Genomic DNA, 25,951 nt, shown 5'->3' with positions numbered 1-25,951 from the left:
AGATGTGCCTCTTTTTGCTCTGCTTGTATGTGAATAAACTGAATGGCAATGTAAATAATAGCAGTAGTCCTCACAGCAGTCTGATTTGTTTCTCTCTCTGCAGGAAAATCTCCAGACTCTGGGTTCGGAGATCGAACGACTAATCAAACAGCAAAGGGTGCCGGATGATACAGCCGGAAGGAAGTGAAGTCAGCTGAGGGGAAGGCTGTTACAGTAAACAGCACACGCTGTTCAACTGAGCCCGTTACAAAACGCTTGAGATCAAAACAGTTCTCAATTCATCAGACAAGTTCAGTCTGATACACACACTGGAGGCACAGTTTGCGATGAGGACTGAACTGCGCAAGAGACACTCGCGTGACAAATGAATGAAGCGCACAGAGATTACCAAGAGTCTGTGCTCACTTTTCTTCACACCGTGCCCGACATCCAACGTTCCTCTCTTCACCGTCCTCTGTGATGTAGCCGGCTCACCTGTGCCTTGATGAGTCAAGGTCATCAGGTTCAGAGCAGAATTGCAGTTCTTTATCCAACGACCTGGTGTATGAAGTTGGGTAGATGAATGACTATTCTCATAAATGTGACCCCCGCGCTCTTTTTGAATAACAAAATGCGCTGGACTAATGGAGACCTGCGGATTCTGCAGCTCTTTAGAGGCTTTCAGAGGCTTTTCCTCTATTCACGACGCCGCAGGTTAATGGCCGCTCCTCCCCGCTCTCATTTCCCCCTCATGCAAACGTGCCAATTAATGAATGTATTATGTCATGAAAAGGACCCTTGTGTGTAATCCCACACGCTCCGACCCAAGAGAGTGGGCAACATTCCCCGTTCGCGCCGCTGCTAGGTTACCGCTACGCCCGGATAGCATTATCTCTCACAAAGCACTTAGGCGAGAAGGGCCATGCCAAAAAGTACAGCTCTTGCTCTGTCGCATTATGAAGTTAAAAACATTAATCAGAATGATTAACTTCATCTTAGAAATGTTGATCAATCTTGGGCTAGTCTTAAGGGAGCTTGCATTTTTACTATCAGTTTGTTTTTATCTGGATTAAGTAATTAAATAGTGATTCTTTTTTTCCACCCTTCTACCTCTGCTTGTATGTTTTCTGTAGAAATAAGCTTGTAACTATTTTATGTTCCATCTTTTTTCTCTCTCTCTCTTCTTTGTATGATGTTGCAAAGCTGCTTTTGAAAAGCCGGTTGCTCCCCAAAGAGACGTAGAGTGTAACATCCCCATGAAATGGAGACATTGTAAATATTAAGGGCAAAAGTGCAATTTTAACCTCCCTTTTTGTTTGTTTGACTGTGCCGTAATCACCCTGGCCCGCGTCCCATCTAAGACTCCTGCAAAATATCCCCTGTTAGCTTTCAATTCCGTGGTGATGTAACCATATGGCACGCAACATCGTGCAGAGCTGAATCCATTCCAACCCATGAATTGCGACTGCCTGAGGCATCGCTGTTCTGCTTCTGACTCCGTCCCTTCTTTCAGGGGTGCATGATGAGGAATTGCACCATCGGATGCAGCTGATGGATTTTCCACTTTCACCTTTAGAGCTTGTAAAAGACAGACATGCATTGATTGGCAGATCTCAGCCTGTTTACCAACCATTTTAGTGCCATTCTCACTGGGTTTTCTCCCGCTTGAGTCGCTATTGAAAGAAAAATCATGCCATACACTGTGATAAAGGGTTTATAATAACATGACACACTGCGATATAAGCTTGACAAGGTCATATCAGCTGTTCCAACTTGAGAGCCTGTGTTGTAGCTTTCAGTACTCCCAAATCCCAAACACATTGCGCACATTCCGGAAAACACAGGATGAAGGAAATTATGCAATGCTAGCAGAAAAAGAAGCATTTACACACAGCCCTTAATGGCGAAATGAAGACTCACTAATCTGTTGATAATTTATCAGTGTACTTTACATTCATAATTTATTTAATGTCTCAAAATAGAAGAAAGATCTCTTGAAGAATGTATGTTTGTGAATGGTGAATTGAAACTGATGAGAAAAAGAAAAAAAAATGACGTGTTGATTCTGTTTATGGTCTGTAACCTGTGCTCTGCTTGATTGTATAGTGAGTGAAACTGTGATTATAAACTTGTAGATATATTGTACAATGGTCCAATGTTTTTAAACTTCTGGAGTCTTCTGTATATATGGCGTTTAAAGGGGATTAAAATGAAAAATTCATAATCAAGTCATTAATTTCCATATTTGAATGCAAGATTGATTAAAACTATCTATTTTTTGGTGTGTGTGTGTGTGTATACGGTATATATTACTCACACACACACAGAGACACGTGTGTGTGTGTATATTTATATATATACAAATTTGTATACTGTATATATATATATATATATATATATATATATATATCATTTGTAGTAGATATGTATTTTATATAATTAATAGATTCTTTTTTCTTTTAAACAAAATTTCCTAAAAGTTCTTGGACTTTTTTTTTCTTCTCCTCCCTATAATAAGCCTATTTATTTTTACTACTATAACTATTCAAGATTAAATGGTCAGTTGCGTTTTATTACTCCATTTAGTCTTGCATTTTCCCTATCAGAGCTTCTGCCCCTTCTTACTGACTTACAAGGTGACTTATGGCCGGGTCACTGGTCACTAATTTAGTGTGTGTGTGTGAGAGTGCACAATAAACCACGTGTCCCCCCTGCATTATGTAATTATTATGTAACAGTATGTATGTAACAATAGCAGTAGCAGTTGATGTTCAAAACCAAACGTTTCTGTGTACTGGGCCTTGACTTATTGATCCTCACACATCAACAACACAGAGTGCTGATATTGAGCAGGTCAACATATAAAGGAAAGCTCTTAGAATTTTATTACAAGTAATCATAATAATATATAAACTACTTGTTCGAATGCTTTGCATCTCCCACAAGAAACTGATGTTTTTAGGCAAACTGTCACAGGACATTCAGTACTGGAAACACACTTTTGAAAAGTAATTTAGGTGGTGCATTTCCTGTTAGCTTCGGCCTGCACTATTTATAGACATATTTACAGAAATGGCTGAATGTGTTTATCAAACAGAAGCTCTGTCTACATATGAAATGCACAAAAGTTTTTGCCAGCTGAAGAACCATCCTACATGTTTTCTACAACTTTCAAAACTGTTGAAACACAACATCTCTTTCCTTTTTTTTATTTAAATAATGGACACTTGCACCCTGCTTGTTTTAAATTCATCTCACCTGTGTGGCATTTCAGAGTTTGCTGAATGTGACGAGAGATGGCAGGTTGAAACATCCTGTACATGGCAAAGAGCCATTGCGTAAACTCCGCTCAGCACTTATTTTTAGCACTTCAAGATAACGTGCTCCGACACTCATATCAACCTTGTAGACCTCCAGAGAATTCATAAGCCTCAGTCAATGCTTTTGACTAACTGGGAGGTCTTGTCGTGAGTAACAGGAGGAATGTGTGATTGTCTAGCCACATCTATTGCAAATATATCTATACACAATTATAATTAGATTCAAATTCTTCTTTTTAGAAAGTAGAAATTGAATAAACTTGTAAAAAAAAAAGATCTTTATCTTTTTGAAGATAAAAAGCACAACACAGGAAAATAGTACTTGTCCAACTTAACACATCATGTTTCACAATGACTAATTCAGAGCATTGTGCATTTCTTACTCATTTCTTAGTTTTTGTCTTTTGCCGAAAATGTCTTTAATATAGTAAATGTTTCTTCATGTCACGCCATTTTGAACTGCATCTAATTTTAGTCAACAACAACATTTTTTTTGTTAAAAAAGTAAATTTCAAACATTTTACATATTAGTTTTTCTCAATCGCTTTGGCTCAATTCTTAAATTAGATTTTTTTTTTCTCAAAACAATGTTCATATTTCTGAACAGTAAGTTTGTTCACATCATATTTTAAATTTCTTATTAAGCAAGTTGCATGTGTTTTGGCACGTGTGCAAAAAGAGTATGTACAATTGTCTACAATTTGCACAATACCTAAATGCACATGGCTTGTTGATCAAAACCGATGAGTTACTTCTCATTAAAAAATAAAAATAAATTGACACTCCTCAGTGAAATTGTCAAACTCTTCACAACTTCTAAACATTCTTTCATGTGTGAACCTTCACATGCAAAATTATCCATTCAAAATTGGTTGGACATGCATATTCATATCCATACAGTAAATACCTATAACATTGAATGTCTGCTATTTGTCAAATGGCCTGCCATTGTAATGAAATAGGCTATGAACCACAATCTTACCAGTCAAGTTTGGAAGTATACAGTATATGGAGTTTGCCCCATCACAATCACTACCATTTTTGAACACGGATGAACATCTAAATCCCTAAACAGCAACATCAGTGTGTTTTTGTAGAAATGTGTTAAGTGTAAACTGAAAATTCACAGTCGCTTGTCGTGGATGTATAAGAATGTGTCAAAATAAACAAGAATGTTCAGTTTACAACACATTTCTACAAAAATAAATGTGCTGAAATACATTCATTTACATTCAGTATTGACTTTTCCTATATTTTGTCCTACTGTTGAAATTAATACATTCATTTACAATCAGTATTGACTTTTCCTAGAATTTTTTTTCCCCTACTGTTGAAATCTGTATCTAAAAAGCTCAGTGTGATATGCAAGCATAGACAGAACTGACATTCTTGTATATTATAGAAAGCAGTCAGTCAACAAAACAAGTAGGAAAGGTGCCATTTGCCAATTTACTGACACAATATGTTTTGAAGCATGAATTCAATGTTTTGGGCGAGTTCCTACATTTTGCAGACATACAACAGAGTTCTGATGTTCCAGCAAACAGTTGTGACAATTGAATTTATAGCCTAGAAAAACTGTAATTTAAACATATCAACGTTTAACAAAAACAACTCCTGGAATAATATTTGAATGGGTAAACTAGGCTACCATTTTTATATAATTGTTGTTATTATTATAGCTGTAGTTATTTTTTACTAAAAGAGCATGTGGTGCAGGAATGAGAGGAAGAGAAGTGCATTTTAAAATTCTACATAATATATACCATCAACACACTTTTGTCCAAATACTGTGATTTAGCTGATGTATGCACCTTCTGTAAGAATGAAATTGAAGACATCTGTCATATGTTTTTCTCTTCAATTTTAATAAGATAATATTAACTATAATCTATGCATTAAGGATGTCATTTGTCTTTTTGAAAACCCAAACAAATCTTTAGAATCTACTGTTAACTTCCTTATCCTTGTGGCAAAGTTTTAATTTTCAATTTTTTGTTCTTTCCATTTGTGATTGAGCAAGAATGATTTTACTTGTTTAATATATATACATTTTTGGAAACGTTCTAGATTTCTAAGAGATGCTTGTTTGCATTGTAAAAATTCTTGAATAAAAAAAAGAAAGGTTGAGAGTGGCCTGGTACTCCCGACAAAAACCCAGTAGGACAATTGGTTTTGGATCATTTCAGAAAATAAGGTTTGTGTCCAACAAATGCACATTTTGTCCATTATTATAATCTTACCAAATGAACACAGATTTTATTCATTTTAATAAATAAATAAATCTGCATAAATAAAACCGGCAGAACTCAAAAGCTCATCTGAACATCTGAATACACTGCGGTCCGACACCATCGCTTGCGTGTTATAATAATTTGCACGAACACTTCTTGTTGTTACTGTTCATTCAAGCATTTAATAGAATAAAAAATTATTTGCATGACCACGATTATAAACACATGGAGGCTGTGAAAGCAAGGGAGTGTGCTAGATGAGTTTTCCTGTTCGGCTGATGACGTTCGATGTCAGCTATAGGCTCTGTAGTCCCATAGCCACTTGCAAGCAAAGTTTACAAGTAAAAGCTTTTTAAAAAATCACAACAGGGTATTTCTAATGTATTTTATATCACAGAAGAATATATTCATATATTTTCAAGTAATTTTTTATAATTTATACAGGATTCAACTCTTTTTTTAAGTCAGTTTAATGTAATTTAAGTTGAAATTACTTAAACATCCAAGTTGATTGTACTTAAAAATTTAAGGTAGCTACTTTTTTTTTTACAGTGGCAGTTTACGGTGTTCACTTTTCAGTTCTTGCAGCTAAAACGTAGTCTGGTTCTACCAGACTCTCGTACATTTCATTTGTACAGAGAGTCTGGCCTCTCTCCATTGACAAGCGTTAACTTCCTTGAAGGCAGGTGCTCTGTTGAAGTTTAAAACTATTGGATCTGCCCAGAGCCACGGATCTGCCATAAGCCATAACCAATCGCTAAAATTTGGTCGTGACGTATGGCGACTCAAACTATAGCACACAACCTCAACGTCATCGTTCTCAGCCACTCCCTCTGTTCGCTGATTGGACCGGTAAAAAATTGACCAGTGAAAACGCAAGAATATACCACAATCCCCATGCAGACATACTGAAGGAAAATGAAAACTGAGCGGAAGTACGTAGGGCGGAGCCAGGATAGCTAAAACGGGCTATTCCTGATGAATGGGATATTTTTAATCAGTTATATTTTGTATAACTGTATGACAGTAGCATATGTTTTAAGTGAAATCGTTGCTGTCATGATGCACATTTTCTTCTGCTAACAAACACTTCCAGTAATTCAGATTAGCAGAACGAGATTAGCACTGCGTGATAAATCTCATCTCGAACATAAACAAGATTATCATAACTTTTATCACACCCTCAAAAGTTCAGTATGTGTGAGCGTGGATATAATGGTCCAAAAGCGCCCTTCAGACAAGCTGTTGAATGGAAACTAGGCTACAACACTGGAATGCATGGAAGGCAGCCAGGCATGCACAGGTATATATAAGTGGATGCCGTTCTCTCAACACCTCATAAGCCAGTAACGTATTACTATTAACCGTGTGAGCTGTTGGCCAACATGTAAGGGAAAAACATGAGAGCGTTTTATCTCCACGATGTGCTAATGGCAGCCATTGGCTGACATAAAACAACGTGTTCAAAGATTGTTGCCGCAGACCAAGTGGCCCTTACGTGAACTAAAGATGTGTAATGGCAGTCAAAGCTCAGAAAACGTTTTGAACTTGCCCACCAGCTGCTATTAATAGACACTTAACGTTTTTGAAGTAAGCAAATGTACCATTCACTGACCACAGTGAGCTAATCTTTTCTACTTAGGGTTCAGTGCAACTCTCCTGATTTGAGCACAGCATCATATGAGCCTCCAAGCAAATAAAAGCAGTCGTTACGTCAGAGTCATCAGGTACAGAATGAATAAGCTTTCTGATTAATGAAAGAGATTCGACGCTGATAAAGAAACCAAAGGCAATCACATGTGCACCATTTGTTTCAACACAAGGGCCCTCATCTGTCACGTCTGTCCGGATACAAATTCCTGCCAAACAAATTGTTTTTAATAACAAGGTGACATGCAGCCAAGAGCATATTCATGATGCGGGCAGTGTTGTTGTTGTGAAACGCTTGCGCTATTGTATTAGCACAGGTAATCACATTTAAATAAGGTTCGTTAGCCGAAGCGATGTGGACATATTGCATTCAGCGACCCTGAGGCAGTTGTAGATGTGAGAGGGCTCTGGGGACACTGCTCCGAGCTGTAATGCATTTTAAACCATCCAACCTCTTGAAATTAACAGCACACAGCTGTGAGCTCAAATCAAATGTATTCCTTAAAAGCTTGTTTTTCAAAGCACAATGCACTTGGCATCCGTTTATGTCCGATTTTTTCTAGACGGAATGAAATGATAAGCAGCCAAACAAGGCCATGAACTGCTTTTTATTATTCAGTCAACATCACAATAAACATTTAAATATAATTTAATATATCATTAGAACAATACACGACCAGAAAGGAAGCCAATAAATCACACTAATCAATATACTGAAAATTTACCACATTATTGCATCATATTGTCCATAATGCAACAAAAAAAAAAGATTTCACTTACAACAAATTCGCCTATATTGCTGTTTTATTTGCATGCAGTTGATTCGTGAAAGTTGATTACGGGAAGTTCAACTGCAGAAAGTTTGAATTTCCATAACATTTCATTGATGTGGAAAATGATTCCATTAGGAGAATTTCATAATGCTTTGTGTTCACATTATGATGTGAATCTTAAGAACCAAGGGACACACACCCCTACACACTATTGGGGACAAAAAGGTTAATTGGGGTTCTATATAGAACCTTTGCTTCTAAGAGTGTTCTGTTTGCACGTGTGACATGAAATTACGTTGTGTTGTGTTATTTTTACAGTCCAATGCAGTCTGAGATGGTGGAAAACCCAACAGTGACGCAAGTGCTGCAAACTAAATGAGGTCAGCACATAAATATTTAAGGCAAGCTCTAATTGGAGGCCTTTGGTAGATATTAGCAATGTTGAAACAGACTGGGTTTTTGTTTTTTTATACTTTCAATCAACTAGGGTAACTCATAATTGAGATGTAAATCTCAACTGTGTAAAATAGTTAAAGATCTCCTGACATATAACTGAATAACTAATTTCAGTACAAGCATGCCTGAAAACATTTTGCCTTGAAAAACAAATAAATAAACAAACAACATTCTGAAATCCCAACAGATTTCAGAAATCCCATCAAATTATAAAGTGATTACAAAAGCATTGTGCCTTTTTACAATATCACATTTTATTGCACGCTAGCCAACTTGACGTCAACATGATAAATCCTGTACAATACTTCACATGAGGCACTAGTACATAAATTATTTCTGTAAAAATGTGAAGTTGGGGAAATATATTCATAACAAAACATGTGTGCGCATCTTTACAGATAATGAGTAACATATATAACTGGTACGGTAGAAATTTTAAAAGAATGGAAAATGCAAGAAGCTCATTAGCTCACATTTGACACAAATAAGGTGCATGTAAATCATATTTAACATTATTGTATCACATTGCCACGCTTTTTTAATATATGCTGTACAATGCATCAAATAAATACTGTACATTTTGACAATTTGTTTAATATAAACAACTTCCTCGTACAATTTGCACATTATACAGGTATGAGGTAAAACAAGGTTTAATATCACACATTCGTGAATAAAACATTCCAATAAACAATGTAAAGGCTCAATGCCTAACATTGCTACGAAGAATGAAAAACACTGTTTCACCACTCCATTTCAGAGCTAAACAAAACATCACTGCTGTATGTATTCACTGCAAAATACTGCACAGTTTGTATTTGAAAAGATTTCAGCTTGAATTTTGAACGGTGTTTGGAAAATGTTTTAACCCATTTAATCCCACATTATCATGTGACTTGCATTATTTTGTTTTGAGTTTGAACGAAGGGTCTAAAAAGATTGTGTGTGTGTGTGTGTGTGTGTTCCAAATAATTCTCAATAGAAAATGAAAGTGCAGACTGTCTCGATTTAATGTCACTATTTAATGTGATCATTTTTAATCAGCTGGTTTAAACAGTCACATGAACTGTTTAATTAAATTTTGCCCCCCTGCAAATTGTATAAAATATTTAATTGATATCATTACTTAATTGGAATAAGAAGAAAAAAACTATGTAAACATGTCAGTGATCACATTTGTGACCAGTGAGAAACTGCTTTTGAACAGGCCTAACTGATTGATTCACAAGGGAAAATTGTAGATTTTTAAGGTATTGTTACAATAAATAAAGCAAAGAAATAGAAATATCCATGTATTCTTGGAGTTTCAATTATTTTTTCCACATAGCAAAGTTATAAAATTACACTGCTTAATTGTTTGCAACTTCTTTTTTTGGTCTTATTGACAAACTGAGCAAAGTTTCCCACTGGTTACAACTGTGTCAGAAACAATACACCTTTTCACTTTCACCTTTTTCAGAAAGGACATACAATCTGCTTCAGTGGGCTCTCCAAATACATGTGCTAAATTTAGCTTGGGGAAATGGGACTAAATAGGTTAATTATTGTTTTGTTTTTGAACACAGCTAAATTTCGTCTATATCTTATAGCCTAACAATTATTTCCGGTCCCTGAATTAGATTTTTTTTTTAAAGTGCCGATAACAGCACTGGGACTTTTCACTGTTTAGCCTAGATCACTCCGCTTACCCGTGTTCATGGAGGAGCCGGTCGGAGTGGAAATGGAGTGAGTGCGCATTTTCTCTTGATCCACGTTCACTCGGCACAGGAAAAAACCCCGGAGTGGAGCGGATATATTACAGAACGAGTTGAGTGGAGGAAGGGGAATCTCTCGCTCTGCTCCACCCTTTAGTTTGTGCGTTGCTTGGTGAAAATGTAAAGTTGGCATTAATGTTAGTTTTCCTGTTGTGAAGTGGATGAAGTGAAATCTTGAATGAGAATAAAAATGTAGGTCGGGACTTGATTTTGTCAATCAGAGTTGATTGGGTCGTTGGATCAATTTGGTTTGCTTGCTGTGATCTCGTGTGAGTGACAGGTTGTCCCGCCCTCACGCCAGCAAACACGTCATCGGTGAAGAGATTTTGTTGCAAGAGAAGATATTTTGATTAAAGATTAGAGGGCACATGAATTGAAAATAATATGTGCACGGATACATCATAGTAAATAGACTGCAATAGGCTATTCCATAAAAATAAGAATTGTCCATTTTTATTTCATGGTGACTTCAAAGCTTTGATTTTTTTTTCTGGAAATATTTTCGAACCAATTTTTGTCTGAAACGTTTACTGGAACAAGCAATATCACACTCTTAGCGCGCCCGTAATTACCTGATTTTCAATAGTAGGCTACAAACAGCTCGTGTAATATTGACTATAATCGCAGATGTACTTTTACAGCTGAGACTCTGAACGGGGCACCCTTCCGTTCCTCTCTAGACTGCAGTCGCGGCTGTCCGCGCCGTTACAGTCCGACCAGGTCCCGAGCATGCTCTGCTCCATTGAGTTCACAAAGCCCCCGGTACAGCGCGACAGATCGCACGAGCTCACGTGCAGCCTGCGGTCCGCCTGCCTCGGACAACACAACAGCCTCTTGAAGGCTTTCCTGAAGTCGGGACTCCGACAGTATATGATGGGGTTGAAGGCGGAGTTCACGTACCCCAGCCAGTTCAAAAACACGAAGAGTTCCTTTTTCACCACCTTGTCGCTAAACACCCGCATCACGTTAACGATGAAGAACGGCAGCCAGCAGAGAGTGAATGTTCCCATGATTATTCCCAACGTTTTCAGCGCCTTCTGCTCTTTTAAAGCCAGGATCTTGGTGGTTCGTTTTCGGTTAGGTTTGCAATTATTAGTACCATTGTTGTAGAATCTTCCCTCACATTTGTTAATTTTGTTCAGTTGTTGTTTGGCTTCTCTATACACTCTGGCATAGACGAATATCATGACTATTAAAGGGATGTAAAACGATATAACGGAGGAGGAAATGGCATATTCGCGGTTGGTGATAAAGTCACAGCACTCGGGTTCGTCATAGCACGATGTATCCACGCTGTGTCGGGACCAGTGCATTAGGATGGGTGGGAATGACACAATAGCTGATATAGCCCACACTCCACACACCACCACCTTGGCTCGTGCTTTTGTTAAAAGGCTTTGATAGCGAAATGGAGAGATGATGGCGATATACCTGTCTATTGCAATTACGCACAGGGTCTCGATGCTCGCCGTGACGCAAAGTACATCAAGAGATATCCAGAATTCACAGAAGAACGATCCATACATCCAGTATCCTCTGACCTCCAAGGCTGCGCCAAATGGCACCACCAGTAACCCCATGATAAGGTCTGCGCACGCCAGAGACACTATGAAAACATTGGTGAGCGTCTGGAGCCTCTGATTCCTGGCTATGGCGACTATAACCAGTATATTCCCCACTACAATGATAAATACTATCAGACCCATGATGATTCCCATGCCCACGAGCCACTGTTCTGATAAGTTATCCGTGGGGCGTTTAGAGTCATTGCTGTAGTTTACAGACGGTAAACCGTCTCCCATGGTGTGGAGAAATGAAGCGCGTTCATTCAGAACTTCAGGTCCTGTGTGGAGCGCTTCCATCCGCGCTCTGGTCTCCAGCCCAGCGCACACACGCACACGCGCGCGCTCAAAGAACAGGCAGAGCGACAAATACAACGGTCACGTCACAGGCTGCACAGCCAATGGCGCCGCGTCTCTAAATTGCAAGTCCCTCAAAGTCCCCCAGTATTTTACACAGTATGGTGACTTACAGTTTGTTTTTACTGTTTACCTTTTCTTTTTTTTAAACATTTTCTATTAAAATCAATCACTAGATTGGGACTGATGTAACTGTAAACACATGATTGAACATTTTAATGTCTCATTCTGGTGCCTTATGAAGTATATTCTATCCAAAATCTTACATTTACCTATTCATCATGAGCTACAAAACTACAGTAATGCTTTGAGGCTTTAGAAAAAATAACAATACTTTTGCTGAATGATCTGAACCTTTTATCTCCGTGTGACTGAACTCATGAGCTTTTAAATTTGTAACCATAAAATGATACAAATAGCATATATACTTTTCTCTACTGCATAAGACTCATGCATGTGCTGTGTTACGTGCGACCCATTGACTGATACTGCAATGCCAAGATTCTAAAGCTATAGAACTTTAAGTGAAATACTTTTTACTTCAACATCAGTGCCGACTTCTCAAACATCTGGAAAGTAGTAACAACACTACCTGACAGCACTAGGCAATTACAGGGCCCCTGGACAGATTTGGTGCATGTTTGCAAACTTCACAATGCTCAATTCAGTTGTTCCATGTGCCCCAGCACTTTCCTGGACAAATCACCACCAGCCAAGCTATAAAAAGAGCCAACACTGGGCCACTTGCTTTGCTTATGAAAATGAATCAGCCATGGCGAGAGATGTTTTTCTAGCAGTAGGAAGCTGTTACTGTAGATAAGATCATAATTGCACCTCCTTATAGCCGGGACACAGACAGGCACATTAGACTAATGCTGCGGCTACACAGTTTCTCTCTCGTTCTCATCTACATTCCAGCACTGTAGAACAGCACTCTGACTTTTTCTTTTTTAATTCTATAGAAAAAGAATAGATATTTGATATTACCTTCGCCAACGTGTAATAACGTGGGGCCGGCTCCTCCACACTTTCAACCCTTTTGTCAATTGTTTGATCTATCAGATTAAGTCCTGGGACTCTTGTGAACAAAATGATCTCACTCTTTCTAAGCAAGCAAAAGGAAGTCTACTCAAGTTGAATGGCTACTGGCGCTGTACGGGATGCAGAGGTAATAATGTCTATTGTGTTATGCAATATATGTAGCATAAGTCCCATTCTTACCAGTGCAAACTGAGACATTCGTGCAGGCATTGGAATTGTGGGTAATGCAGTTTAACGGTGATGACTGAAACATGATAGATGATTCAGACTAAAATAAGAAAGCGAATAGTCATATGAACAGTCTGAGCAATGAAAGAGAGGAATAGGGCTTCATTATCCTAAGCCTGGTGTTCCCAAATGTTTTCATAGGACCCACCTAGAGGTGTACCACCAAAAACTTTTGTGTATTAGGACCACCTTGAAACAGAGGTGATGCATCTCAAAGGGTTTAGAATAAAACGTGTTACTTTTCAGAGAGAAATATGTGGTGAAAAAAGGCTGGTTTTCTTGGTAACTCTTTACATTTGTGAACATTAGTTAACTGCATTAGCTAATCTGAACTGACAATGAAAAAACTAATGTTAATTAAAGATGAATCAATCCTGGCATGTATTGTTCAATGTTATTACGCGAACTAATGGGACCTATACAGTATTACAGTTTTTTCCTAGTTAGCATTTTCCTTATTATATTTTACATTAAAAAGTCCTACTTATCAATTATATAAGGCTTTTGGTAAAATTGAAAAATTAGTATAACCATGTACAAAGACATGACTGTGAGGTATAATAAAAATGGCTATATTGAAATGATGCTTTGACTTGGAACTTGCGGTTCAGTAAGTGAGTCACAGTGTGTCGATTCAATAGCCCAGTTCATTTAATGAAAGATACGTTGGAAGCATTTGTCAGACTGATTCAAAACAAAAATGTCTAGTTTAAAATACAACTGAAGAGGTTTGGACATAATAAGAATGCTCTATAATTTAAGAATCTTTCTCCTATATTTATACTCTAGCACATTATAGAGCAAATAAGCAACAAACTCACAATTTATACCAATTTAATCCTTGTAATGACTTTTGCATGGCAGAACTAATCTTAATCCATAACCACAGTGCAGCTAATAAAAGATATTCTGAATTTAAATCAGCCCATGCAAGCCCAGTGCTAATACCGCATAGAAAATGAACATTCTTCTCAGTATTATCAAAACGAGAGGATTAAAACCACACAGTCTTATGTAAAGTACTGTGACAATTATGTAAGTGAAACCCAGGTAACTTTCTATTCACAGCAGTCCAATTATCTTTAGTTTCATGCCGTTTTATTCAAATTCTCAGAGCACGTTTTTTGAGTCATGGCGAATGTCTTCAGAATATTAATAGTATTTAACCAAACACCTGAACCAAAATAATAGACTTTCATCTTCTGACCTTCAGAAAGAAATCTGTTGTGGTTTTGAAAAGAAACAAAAAAGTAATACCCCTACAATGTTTACAAGGTTAAGGTTAGTTCAACCAAAAATCAAAAGTAGCCTATAGGCCTATATCATCATTGATTCACCCTCATGTCGTTCCAAACCCCAAAAACTTTCATTCATCTTCAAAACACAAATGAAGATATTTTTAATAAAATCTGAGAGATTTCTTTCCCTCCATTCCATTCGTCCACGCAACTACCACAAACGCTTCAAAAAGTTCATAAAGAGATCGTAAAACTAACCCATATGAATTGAGCGGTTTAGCCCAAATTTTCTGAAGAGACACGATCGCTTTATTTGATATGAGAGAATGAATTGAACAAAGTGAAGGCTTTTATTCACATATAGCCTAAACACTGATCAGCGAACATCAACGTTAAAAGTTGTTCCTTTGAGTTTTCCTTGTACAGACGACACCATTGTCAAAACGATCCCCATTCACAAGGATCCGCAAAAACGATTAAAAATGCTGTATTCTGCTGCCAGGCCATTAGATGGCGATGAAACACTGTCTATAAACCTTATGTAGCCCCGCCCCTTTTCAGCGCTGCACTCGTCTTTTGACTTCCGGTCTGTATTTTCACAGCGATCTTGCGTATTTATGAATGAACGGCTCGTTTTAAAATCTTCCCGGTCTACTGACATTTATTAAGACATCTGCTTTAAACATTACAATCCTCATGATAACTTTCGTTATCTTTACATTAACTAAATCCACTTTAAAAGCTAGTTACTCCTGGACAGCGATCCCATTGAAATACACAGAGCGACCACAAAACGGAAGTTCAAAGACAATATTCTAAAGATGGCTGCGCCCTTGTTTCTCTGGCGCATAAGGTCTATAGATTGGACACGTAATACGCATGTGTATGACGTCATCGTTTTCAGAGATTCGCGTTTTTGTTGTTTACAGAGACCATTTTCAAAAACGTGCAGTTTGAAACCCGATTTCAAAAGTGCGTTTTCAGGGACCCAAAACGCAGTTGTCGTCTAAATGACCGTCCCAAAACGCATAAAAAGTTGTACATTTTTAGTTGAAAACGGTGAACTCTTTTGTTTGCCCTGTCTATTTATGCTTGAGCTTCCATTTACCATGTGCGTTGATGAATATGATATGTGAATAAAAGCCTAAATTAAATCTGTTCAGTGTATAAAGCAATCGTGTCTCTTCATAAAATTCAGACTAAAACCAGTTCTCTTACGTAGAGTTCTCTCCTACTGCGTCGAATCGACGCTGCGGGAAAGATATTTCTTTGTCGAGATTGAAGCCCAAAAATTAATCCTTAATTTTGTAATATGTAAAACGCTTTTCTGTAGCATACAACCCTAGGCGGAGCAATACAGCTCGCCCATTGGCTGCTCCGCCAGAAAAGCACAGCCTATGCGAGGCCAGTGACGCTGACCAATGAGGGCGCTTCGCGCCCTTCTGCGTCATCTCCCGCCGAAACAGGCGTGGCCTAGGTCTATAAATACCAAGCATAGCTGCTTCCACTCCGATTTTCTTTACTTCACGAAGCTACACGCATCGTTGGACCGGATTCGAGCCACCACAGCCGTCTGACACAGCACCTCAGCAGGACGAGCCCTTACCTGAAGCCGCTGGTCATCGCCGCCTTCAGCCGCCGTTCCCTGCTGCGCTTCTCCGGCGTGGAATATCCTTTCAGTCTTTGTGTGTGTTTTGTGTGTGTGTTCGCCTACTGCGTCACACATTTTTTCCTCACAAAAGAGCACGAGTGTCTTTTTTAAGATGTCTCGCGTTTCCTGCGGCTCCTGCCGAGCCGCGCTCATCGACGGGGACCACCACGAACTATGTGTTTCCTGCTTGGGCGAGGAACATGCAGCTATCGCTCTCGGTGATGGCGGCTGCCATCACTGCGACATGATGCCAATCGCGACTCTGCGGACTCGCCTGGCATCTTTCGCTGAAGCTGCTCAACCGCCCCCTGTAGCGCCGCGCCGTAAGAAGCGCCGCGCTCAGCGGGTCCCGGAACCTCCCTCCACGAGGAGCTCGCCGCCGCCGCCGCCGCTAGCTCCTCTCAACGTTTCGCTCGAGTCGCTCACCGACGGACAACAGCCGCAGCACGCCGCTTTGTCCGTTATGGAGGACGACCAGCAAGCTGTATCTGAGGGGGATGACGACTGCTGTTCGCTTCTCGCTTCGGAGAGCGAGGGATGGGCGAGCTCTGTGGATCTCCCCTCCCCCGCCGTTCCGGAACGTCGAGGAGGGAAGATCAGCATCGAGACAGAGCTGATGCGTCTGCTCACACAGGCCGTGTCGAGCCTCGGCCTCGAGTGGTCGACGCCCGAACAACCTGCACTCAACCGGCTGGATGGCCGCTTCCTCGCTGGAGACCGCGCTGCGCCCCCCTCCAGACACGCACCATTTCTTCCTGAGCTTCACGAAGAGGTAGCGAAATCGTGGAAGGCGCCTTTTTCAGCCAGAGTGCGTACTTCTGCCTCGCCAGCATTCTCCGTAGTGGACGGTGCTCGAGACAGAGGCTACCACGCTCTCCCTCCGGTCGAGGAGGCCGTAGCGACTCACCTTTGCCCACCCTCTGCTGGACGGCGGGCTAAGGGAGTCCTACCATCGAAAGCTTGCCGCACATCGTCAGCTCTGAACGGCCGCGTGTATTCCGCCGCCGGACAAGCTGCATCGGCGCTGCACACCATGGCGGTGCTCCAAATCCACCAGGCTAACCTCCTCTGCAAGCTAGACGAGGAAGGCCCGGGCGCGATCAGTGTTCCGGACTTACGTAGCGCCACAGACCTAGCTCTTCGCGCTACAAAGTCCGCCGCACACGCCATCGGCAGGATTATGGCCTCAGCTACTGTTTCCGAGAGACATTTGTGGCTGACTCTCTCTGAAATGGCGGAGTCGGAGCGCTCTGCGTTCCTCGACGCTCCCATTTCAACGACGGGCCTCTTCGGATCCTCCGTGAAGGACTTCGCGGACCGATTCGCCGAGGTACAGAAAACTTCGCAGGCCATGAGACATTTTCTGCCAAAGCGCTCCAGTTCCGTAACAGGCCGCCCTAAACAGCCGCCTGCCCGAACTCAGCAGCGCCCCGCGCCCGCCGCACCGGCCCAGCAGCAACAGGCCCGAGAGAGACCACGGTCTCGCTCCGCCGGACGCCGCCCGCCACCGCGTGGTCCTCGGCCCAAGATTTCACTCAAGCCCGAGGCCTCGGCGCCATCCTAGCCCTGCTAGGAAAAAGACGGTGTTCGGGTCCCGCTGCGGCCGGACTTCCACCAAAGATTTTCGCTTGTACAGCCCTAAGTTCCGTGTTTGTACCAGTGTATTTAGCAGCCAACAAACCGGCCGTAAAGCCCGTTTGCCTGCACACAAACGCCGTTTTCACGGCGACCCAGATAAATCTAAAAAAGAGTTTAATTTCTGGTGTTCCGGCCAAGGCCGATGGTGTAATGTGTGTAACTGCAATGCCCACCCAGTGCCCATTCATTCACACAAGCACAGCCCCGTTCAACACAGGGTTTGCACACATAAAATCGGCTCATGCCGATTGTGCTTTGCATGTAGTGAGCGTGCCCACTATCCAGTGCCCACAACCACTACACACTGCACGTTCCGCGGTTTCTGTAAAAACTAAACTAACGAACGGTCAGTCAGTACACAAACACAATGTCCCCGGTGTTATAAATGTGCCCGCCACCAAGCGCCCACGTTTATTCACAAACATATCGAGCCCTACGGGACTCGTCCCGCGCGCTCTCTCTCGACACAGAGAGCCGAGCGCGCGCGGGATGCATACTGTGTTAAACATGCCCCCCGCCTCACACGCCACGGCGTCCATGTCACAGCACACGGTTGCTCTCGTGTCGCCGCCATTTCGCGACCAGGGCCCAGATTACATTCAACCCCTAGTCACACGTGCAGATGCATGGGAAAGACTTCCCGGGGTCTCAGAATGGGTGCTAGAGACTATAAAAAGAGGCTATTCGCTACAGTTTCATCGACGCCCTCCCCGTTTCACGGAGAAAGTCGAAACAACGGTAAAAACAGAAGTAGCACATCTACTTCGAGCCGAAATAGCGAAGCTATTGAGCAAAGGGGCCATAGAGCCTTTATCTCAAGCTCAGAGCGAAGGGGGTCTGTACAGCAGATATTTTCTGGTACCGAAAAAAGACGGGGGTCTCAGACCCATTTTAGATCTCAGGCATCTGAACAAAGCGCTGACAAAGCGAAAGTTCAGAATGCTCACGACCAGAGCCATCCTCGCGCAGGTTCGCCGAGGAGACTGGTTTATGGCAATAGATCTGAAAGACGCGTATTTTCACATACAAATTGCGTCACGTCACAGGCGATTTTTGAGATTCGCCTTCGAGGGCCAGGCATATCAGTACACAGTCCTGCCATTCGGCCTGTCTCTAGCACCTCGTACATTTACAGTGTGCATGGACGCGGCGCTGGCACCCCTGAGACTCCGCGGCATTCGAATTCTGAATTATTTGGACGATTGGCTGATTCTAGCTCAATCACCTTCAGAACTCATCCGCCACAAGACCCTAATTCTCGATCACCTCGAGTGCTTGGGTCTGAGAGTCAATTGGGAGAAAAGTTCACTGTTTCCCAGTCAAAGGATCTCCTTTTTAGGACTGGAGCTGAACTCGCTGTCTATGACAGCTCGACTGTCATCACAACGCAGGCGAAATTCCCTGCGGATGGCGAAATCCTTCCGCAGCGGCCACATAGTGCCGCTCAAGAGATTTCAGAAAATGCTAGGCCTCATGGCCGCAGCATCGACAGCTCTACAGTTGGGCCTGCTGCGCATGCGCCCACTGCAGTTCTGGCTAAAAGCGCGTGTACCGCGCCGAGCATGGGTCCACGGTCGTTATCGCCTCAAGGTCAATCAGGAATGCGTTTCAGCCCTGACACCATGGAGAGCGTCAGACTGGTACCGGTCAGGTGTAAGCCTGGGGACTTCTTCGAGCCTGAAGGTGGTGTCCACGGACGCGTCCACCTCAGGCTGGGGAGCACTGCTCGAAGGCAGACCGTTTTTTGGCCAATGGGCAAAACGAGTCGAACTACCGCACATAAACTGCCTAGAAATGATGGCAGTGGACTTAGCGCTGAGGCGCTTCTGTCCTCGGATAAAAGGACACCACGTCCTAGTCCGTTCGGACAACACGTCGGTAGTAGCCTATATAAACCGCCAGGGTGGCGTGAGATCCCGAAACCTTTACAGGCTGACGGAACGCATACTGGTATGGGCCCAGCACAACCTGCGCTCGCTGAGAGCGATCCATGTGCCTGGTCGCCTGAATGTAGGACCAGACAGACTCTCACGGAACAATGTTCCGACAGGAGAATGGTCCCTACACACACAGACAGTGCGTCTGCTGTGGAAAACGTTCGGCAGAGCGGAGATAGACCTGTTTGCAAACCAGGAAAACGCTCACTGCCCGGAATTCTTTTCAAAGAGCACGAACGCGCTCGCCAGAGTCTGGCCCCGCCGTCCGCTCTATGCTTTTCCCCCTGTCTCGCTCCTGCCCCAAGTGCTCGAGCGAATCAGGAAAAGCGGATGCTCAGTGCTTCTTGTAGCACCATACTGGACGAATCAACCCTGGTTCCCAGTCTTGATGCAGCTCAAGAGTACTGCTCCGTGGCCGATCCCGGTGAGGAGGGATCTCCTCTCGCAGGCCAGGGGCTCGATTTTGCATCCTCACCCAGAGCTATGGTCCCTTCATGTGTGGGCCATAAACGGGTACCCGCTAAACTCCCAAGAGGAGTGTTAGACACGATCGAGCAGGCTAGGGCCCCGTCTACTAGACGGCTCTACGCTTCCAAATGGTCGGTGTTCTCTGACTGGTGTTCAGACCAAGGTCTATCACCTCTTCAGTGCGGTGAAACGGAGGTTCTCTCCTTCCTGCAGGAGCTGTTGGATAAGGGTAGGACCCCATCCACGCTCAAAGTCTATGTGGCAGCCATATCAGCGTTCGTCAATCCGACGCTTGGCCATGCACTGGGCAGAAACGACCTGGTGGTACGTTTCCTTAGAGGAGCCAGAAGGTTAAATCCTCCAAGGCCTCCCTCAGTCCCCGTTTGGGACCTTTCTACAGTGTTGAACGCTATGAAAGGGGCCCCTTTCGAGCCTATTCACTCAGTTGACATGAAACATCTGTCTCTCAAGACCATGTTTCTTTTGGCTCTCGCTTCAGTGAAGCGTGTGGGGGATCTGCAAGCGCTCTCAGTAAGAGCCTCTTGTATGGAGTTCGGGCCCAACGACTCTATAGTCGTGTTGAAACCGAAGCACGGGTATGTACCTAAGTCCCTCAACACACCGTTCAGGGCTCAGGTCATCTCCCTGTCGGCTCTGCCGGCCTCTGAGGACGGAAATAGCTTTCTTTGCCCGGTCAGGGCATTAAGAGCTTACGTGTCCCGCTCCGCTGTTTTTCGACAGACGGAGCAGCTCTTCGTTTCGTTCAGTGGGCGCTCTAAAGGGCGTGCTGCGACGAAACAGAGCCTATCTCGATGGGTAGTGGATGCCATTGCGCTAGCCTACGCATCTAGAGGTTTGGAATGCCCCCTGGGCATCAGAGCACATTCTACGAGAGGCATGGCCTCGTCGTGGGCTTGGTATAGCGGAATCTCTTTGCATGATATTTGTATGGCGGCAGGCTGGGCCTCCCCGTCTACATTTATAAGGTTCTATAACCTAGAGGTTCCCGCGTTGCAGGCTAAACTGCTCTCGGTCTAAGACCAGGTATAGTGTTCCTGCCCCGCACTGCGGCCCAGGTCACTAATGTTTAAGCATCACTCACCGACAATGTGTCCCATGAGCATGCTATTTACCCCCCCCCCATATATATCTATTATTTACATATATATGTTATTATGCCCCTAGGGGCCCTATTATAAAGGGATGATGCTATCCTAGCCGCTCTCCCTGTATACTCTTGGTGTAGGCTCTGGCATGCCGGGGCGCGTGCGCGCGCCCTCGGGTGTCTGGGTCGGTCCAAGAGCACGCACGGCGTCTTACAGGGGTTCCCGCAGCGTCGATTCGACGCAGTAGGAGAGAACTCTACGTAAGAGAACGTACTCGGTTACTAACGTAACCTCGGTTCTCTCTAGGAGAGGGAACGAGTACTGCGTCTCATGCCGTGCATGCCCACGATGTGTCGCTTCTGTGACAAAAATCGGAGTGGAAGCAGCTATGCTTGGTATTTATAGACCTAGGCCACGCCTGTTTCGGCGGGAGATGACGCAGAAGGGCGCGAAGCGCCCTCATTGGTCAGCGTCACTGGCCTCGCATAGGCTGTGCTTTTCTGGCGGAGCAGCCAATGGGCGAGCTGTATTGCTCCGCCTAGGGTTGTATGCTACAGAAAAGCGTTTTACATATTACAAAATTAAGGATTAATTTTTGGGCTTCAATCTCGACAAAGAAATATCTTTCCCGCAGCGTCGATTCGACGCAGTACTCGTTCCCTCTCCTAGAGAGAACCGAGGTTACGTTAGTAACCGAGTACGTTATGATCTCTTTATGAACGTTCTAAAGCATCAAAGTAGTTGCATGGACTATCAATGGAGGAAAAGAAATCTCCCAGATCTCATTAAAAATGTCTTTGTTTATTTTTCAAAGATAAACGAAAGTCTTACGGGTTTGGAATGACATGAGGGTGAGTAAATGACAGAATTAACCCTTTAAATCTTGCATTATGGATTATGCGCCTTTTATAGCCTATGGTTCCAGACATTAATAAACCCTTGAAGGGAGCCTGTTTGATTTTACTCCACATCTGTCTGACAGTGCATATGCTTCACACTCCATATGTTTCATGCTTTCCATACGTTCACACTCCTGGCACATATCACAGATCAAAAACAGCATCTGTCTTCCCCTCTTCCTAATGGATGGAAGGTTCAAAGGGTCATTATCTGACAAACAGCACATTCTGATCTCAGGCTGTTAACCTCAGAAAACATGTTGTTCATTCTATGAGCTTCATGTATGCAAACATAAACATGACTGCAGCTGAAAGTTCAATTTGTTCACTACGAGGTGCGTTATTCAATGGTTAGAGCTCTAGAAGTGTAGCGTTTCCCCCCAGACAGACAGAGCTCCATTAACTTTTGGCTATTTCCCCCGCCACTTCATTGCAGATGCATTTAGATTGCAGTTAACTCAACATCTGGTGGAATTTTCATGATAAGGTAGTTCAACTAACCTTAATGTGAGAGCATGCATAAGACATTTTGAAAAGATGTCTCAGTGTATTTTCTATCCATATAATGAAAGGTTCAGTTTTTTTGGACCCCACTGACTGTCATTGTATGGATAAAAACATTACTTAAAAGATCTTCTTTTGTGTTCCACGGGAAAAAGAAAGTCATTGAAGTTTGGAATGACATGAGGGTTGAGTAAATGCTGACAGAATCTTTCATTTTGGGTGAACTAAGCATGACACAAGTATGTGCTTCAGTCAGCGCATTGACACACTCTTCAATGTCATTTAGCAAACTCCATCAGTAATACTGACACTTCTTTCATGGTTAATGAACACTCTACACTACATTAAACACTAGAGTGGTGCTTTCCCATGCGCAACTAAGGGTATCTTCGGTGGTTATGATGTAATTTAAAGGTGATTTGTAGTGCATTACTATGTGGTGTACGTGTCGTCCCTCTGTCAATGTAAAGTTGTCTACCAAATGACATGCACTGAAAAAAGTGTGTAGGCCTAATTCTTTTGATTGATTTTATTAAACTAAACGCAAATTACTGTGTTTATCCAACTGATAAACCAACGTTGTCCAACAAGTATTTAAATTTGACAAAGTCTATCCAGATAGCCTACATATGAAAAAGCGTTTTCGTTTAAAAAACGCTCTCTGTCCACACTAGCGTTTTCAGGCATTTTCCAAAAGTTTCTCATCCACACTTGAACGTCGCAAAACGCTAAATTCACCTTACTGCACATGTGCGTGACTCACAAAAGCTCACTGAGATGATACAGATGGAAAAATAATAAAATAACAAAGTTATCGCGCAATTCTTCTGGCAGGATAAATTTGTTTATCAAATCTCACCATTCACTGATGTGTCCAGGTCGCGCAGTTACATAATTTTTGGTCTAAAACGCTGATCTCATGTATTGCCTCAGGACAGCAAATGTGAGTGAATTTTCTGTCATCTTTGCAGGACTGTGATAGAGTGTGCAAAAGTAATATTTTAGTGTGGAAGTGAATGGCACATAACAGGCACAATAACAATATAAACATGAATAGGATATCTATTGGTACAATATGTGTAACATGACTAAACATGCGTCATCGTTTTCAAAAACCTCCGTTTTGACAATCACACTACAACGCGAAAACAGCGTTTTCAAATTTATTCACATTGGAGAGCTTTTTCAAAAAGCTTCGTTTTCATTAATAAAAACGCATTATTGTGGGCAAGGTCAAGATATCTTTTGAGAGCAATTAAAAATCCAAAAAGAAAGAAAATTCATCGAGATTTGTTACAGTGCACTACACACACTATTCACTTTTACTAACTTCACTATGTAGGCCTACCTTGTCACATATGCTCTCCATCTTCAACAGTCCAGTCATCTAGTCAAAATCTACATTTCCCAGCATCCTTATCACCTGCACTGAGGATAAAACCTTTGTCTGGTCTCAACTCTACTCAGCTCTACTTTGTGTGTGTGTGTGTGTGCGAGTGTTATGAAGTGACGAGAATACTTTTTGTGTGCAAAAAAACTAAAATAACGACTTTATTCAAAGATTTCTTCTCTTCTGTGTCAGTCTCCGGTTCACGTTGTACAGTGCAGCGCTTCGAGATTGTGTTGCTAACTGAACGGCTAGAGAAATGTAAGATTTTACATGAGCTAACCACATTTAGGGTGTGCTTTCAAACGTGAAAATGACTGAAGCAAGAGTCAACCAGGGTTAATAGTCCTGTCATGGAATCATAACTGGACCTGAAAGACTTATGGGCGTTTTACAGACTGACGTTTCTATCAACCAACACTCAGTATCACCAGATCTAAACACTGAGGCCTTGAGTTAATGTTGTTGCCTCTCTCAATCACCCATGGCATTCTCCAGATTATTTCAGTGCTCTTGGCAATGAGAATGCTGCTTTTTTTTCCCTCCCAAAAACTTTGTGAAGAATGTCTTTAAAAAAACAAAACATAAATTCTTACATTGATACAGTATTTGCATGTGTGTAATCATCTCAAGTGTGCAAATGCTCTTTCACTGCTGCTGGGAGCTGTTGTGATGAAGGCATGTGTCAAAAAGCAGCTGTCTGATTGACTGCCTGTTCAATTCTAATGTTCTATTTCTTATTTACGCTTCTGTTAATCCTGCGTATGGACTCGGGCTCTGATTCGTAATGTGCTTTCTGGTTAAATATTAGCCTGTTGCGTCGTAATGGGCACTGCAGCTTCTCTGGGGGATTCTTGTGAGTGGGAATGAACATTTTGATAGGGTTCAGTGTTTGCTGAGAGATTACGGGGATCACATTCAACAGCACAAAGCATATATTTTCACAGCTCAGCTTTATTTGTAATTGCTGAGAACATTAAGCCAAGGAAATGGAGCATGGTGGTGTAACGAGTTATAAGTACAATACAAGTTTAATGTATTGTTGCTTTTTCACTAAAATCCTTATTATTTTATTACTGATTTATTTCCGTTTTTCTCTGAGCAATATATGTTGATTTTTGCTATTTATTCTCCAGAGACTTTTATTTTGATATTTTCTTCTGCCGCTGTTGTGGTGCCATTTTGAAGTGTGCGCGCGCCTCTCTTCAGTTTGCATTGCATGCGGTGGAGAGAGGTAAGCGTTTTTCAGTGCTCTTCAATCTATGAGCGAATTAAGTTTGTAAAGTATGTTAATTGAGTTGATATCCCTTTGTGAACAGTACAGAGACTGTGTATTGTGTTTTATTGCATGTTATATGTGTGAGTGGATCAATAATGTGAAGATATATTGTGTGGGCCGTATGATATGCATTAACAGGGCTTTGAATCATTAATCAACTAAACTAGTGTTGTATCATATAGGTGATGTAATGATGAGATCTTCACAAGCAGTTTGTCATCTTTATTGATGTTGATCCACAGGTATTTCACATCTTTCAATGTTATGTGTATTATTTTTGATTGTTAATGGAGTTTGCATTGCATGCGGTGGAGAGAGGTGATGTAATGATGAGATCTTCACAAGCAGTTTGTCATCTTTATTGATGTTGATCCACAGATGGTGATAAGTCCATGTTGGGCGTGAGCGACTGTTAATAAACATCCCTGGTCTGGTGAACCGCAGTAACAGTGTCCTGGTCCTTCTATTACACAACGCAGAGACAGTAACG

General features: G+C 42.0%; 2 protein-coding genes across 6 annotated transcripts in view; one reads left to right on the top strand and one right to left on the bottom strand.

Annotated features, from left to right (window-relative positions):
- ccdc186 (coiled-coil domain-containing protein 186) overlaps positions 1-2,222 on the top strand; it is a 28,592-nt gene extending 26,370 nt beyond the window's left edge. For 3 of the 5 annotated variants that reach the window (XR_013795663.1, XM_079595420.1, XM_079595421.1), the window contains exon 17: positions 104-2,210. Coding sequence is in view for 4 of the 5 variants with exons in the window: in XM_079595420.1 (XP_079451546.1) it covers positions 104-187 (84 nt within the window). In the remaining variant the exon portion in view is untranslated. Of the gene's footprint in view, positions 1-103 lie in introns of all 5 variants that reach the window. The other 2 variants (XM_079595422.1, XM_079595423.1) reach the window with 1 other exon arrangement.
- Positions 2,223-7,913: 5,691 nt separating this feature from the next.
- Positions 7,914-12,031, bottom strand: adrb1 (adrenoceptor beta 1). Its single transcript, XM_079596065.1, has one exon. It carries the CDS (start codon positions 12,026-12,028, stop codon positions 10,802-10,804), a length of 1,227 nt encoding a protein of 408 aa, XP_079452191.1. The 5' UTR covers positions 12,029-12,031; the 3' UTR covers positions 7,914-10,801.
- Positions 12,032-25,951: the final 13,920 nt, after the last annotated feature.

Source organism: Phoxinus phoxinus (assembly GCF_949152265.1).
Source record: "Phoxinus phoxinus genome assembly, chromosome: 21".
NCBI classification, from domain to species: Eukaryota; Metazoa; Chordata; class Actinopteri; order Cypriniformes; family Leuciscidae; genus Phoxinus; species Phoxinus phoxinus.
Note: the sequence above shows the minus strand (reverse complement) of the source record. Positions and strands in the feature narration are given on the sequence as shown.

What these genes read in the sequence shown, in the direction of transcription:
- adrb1 (XM_079596065.1), bottom strand. Translation starts at nt 12,028, where the DNA reads ATGGAAGCGCTCCACACAGGACCTGAAGTTCTGAATGAACGCGCTTCA.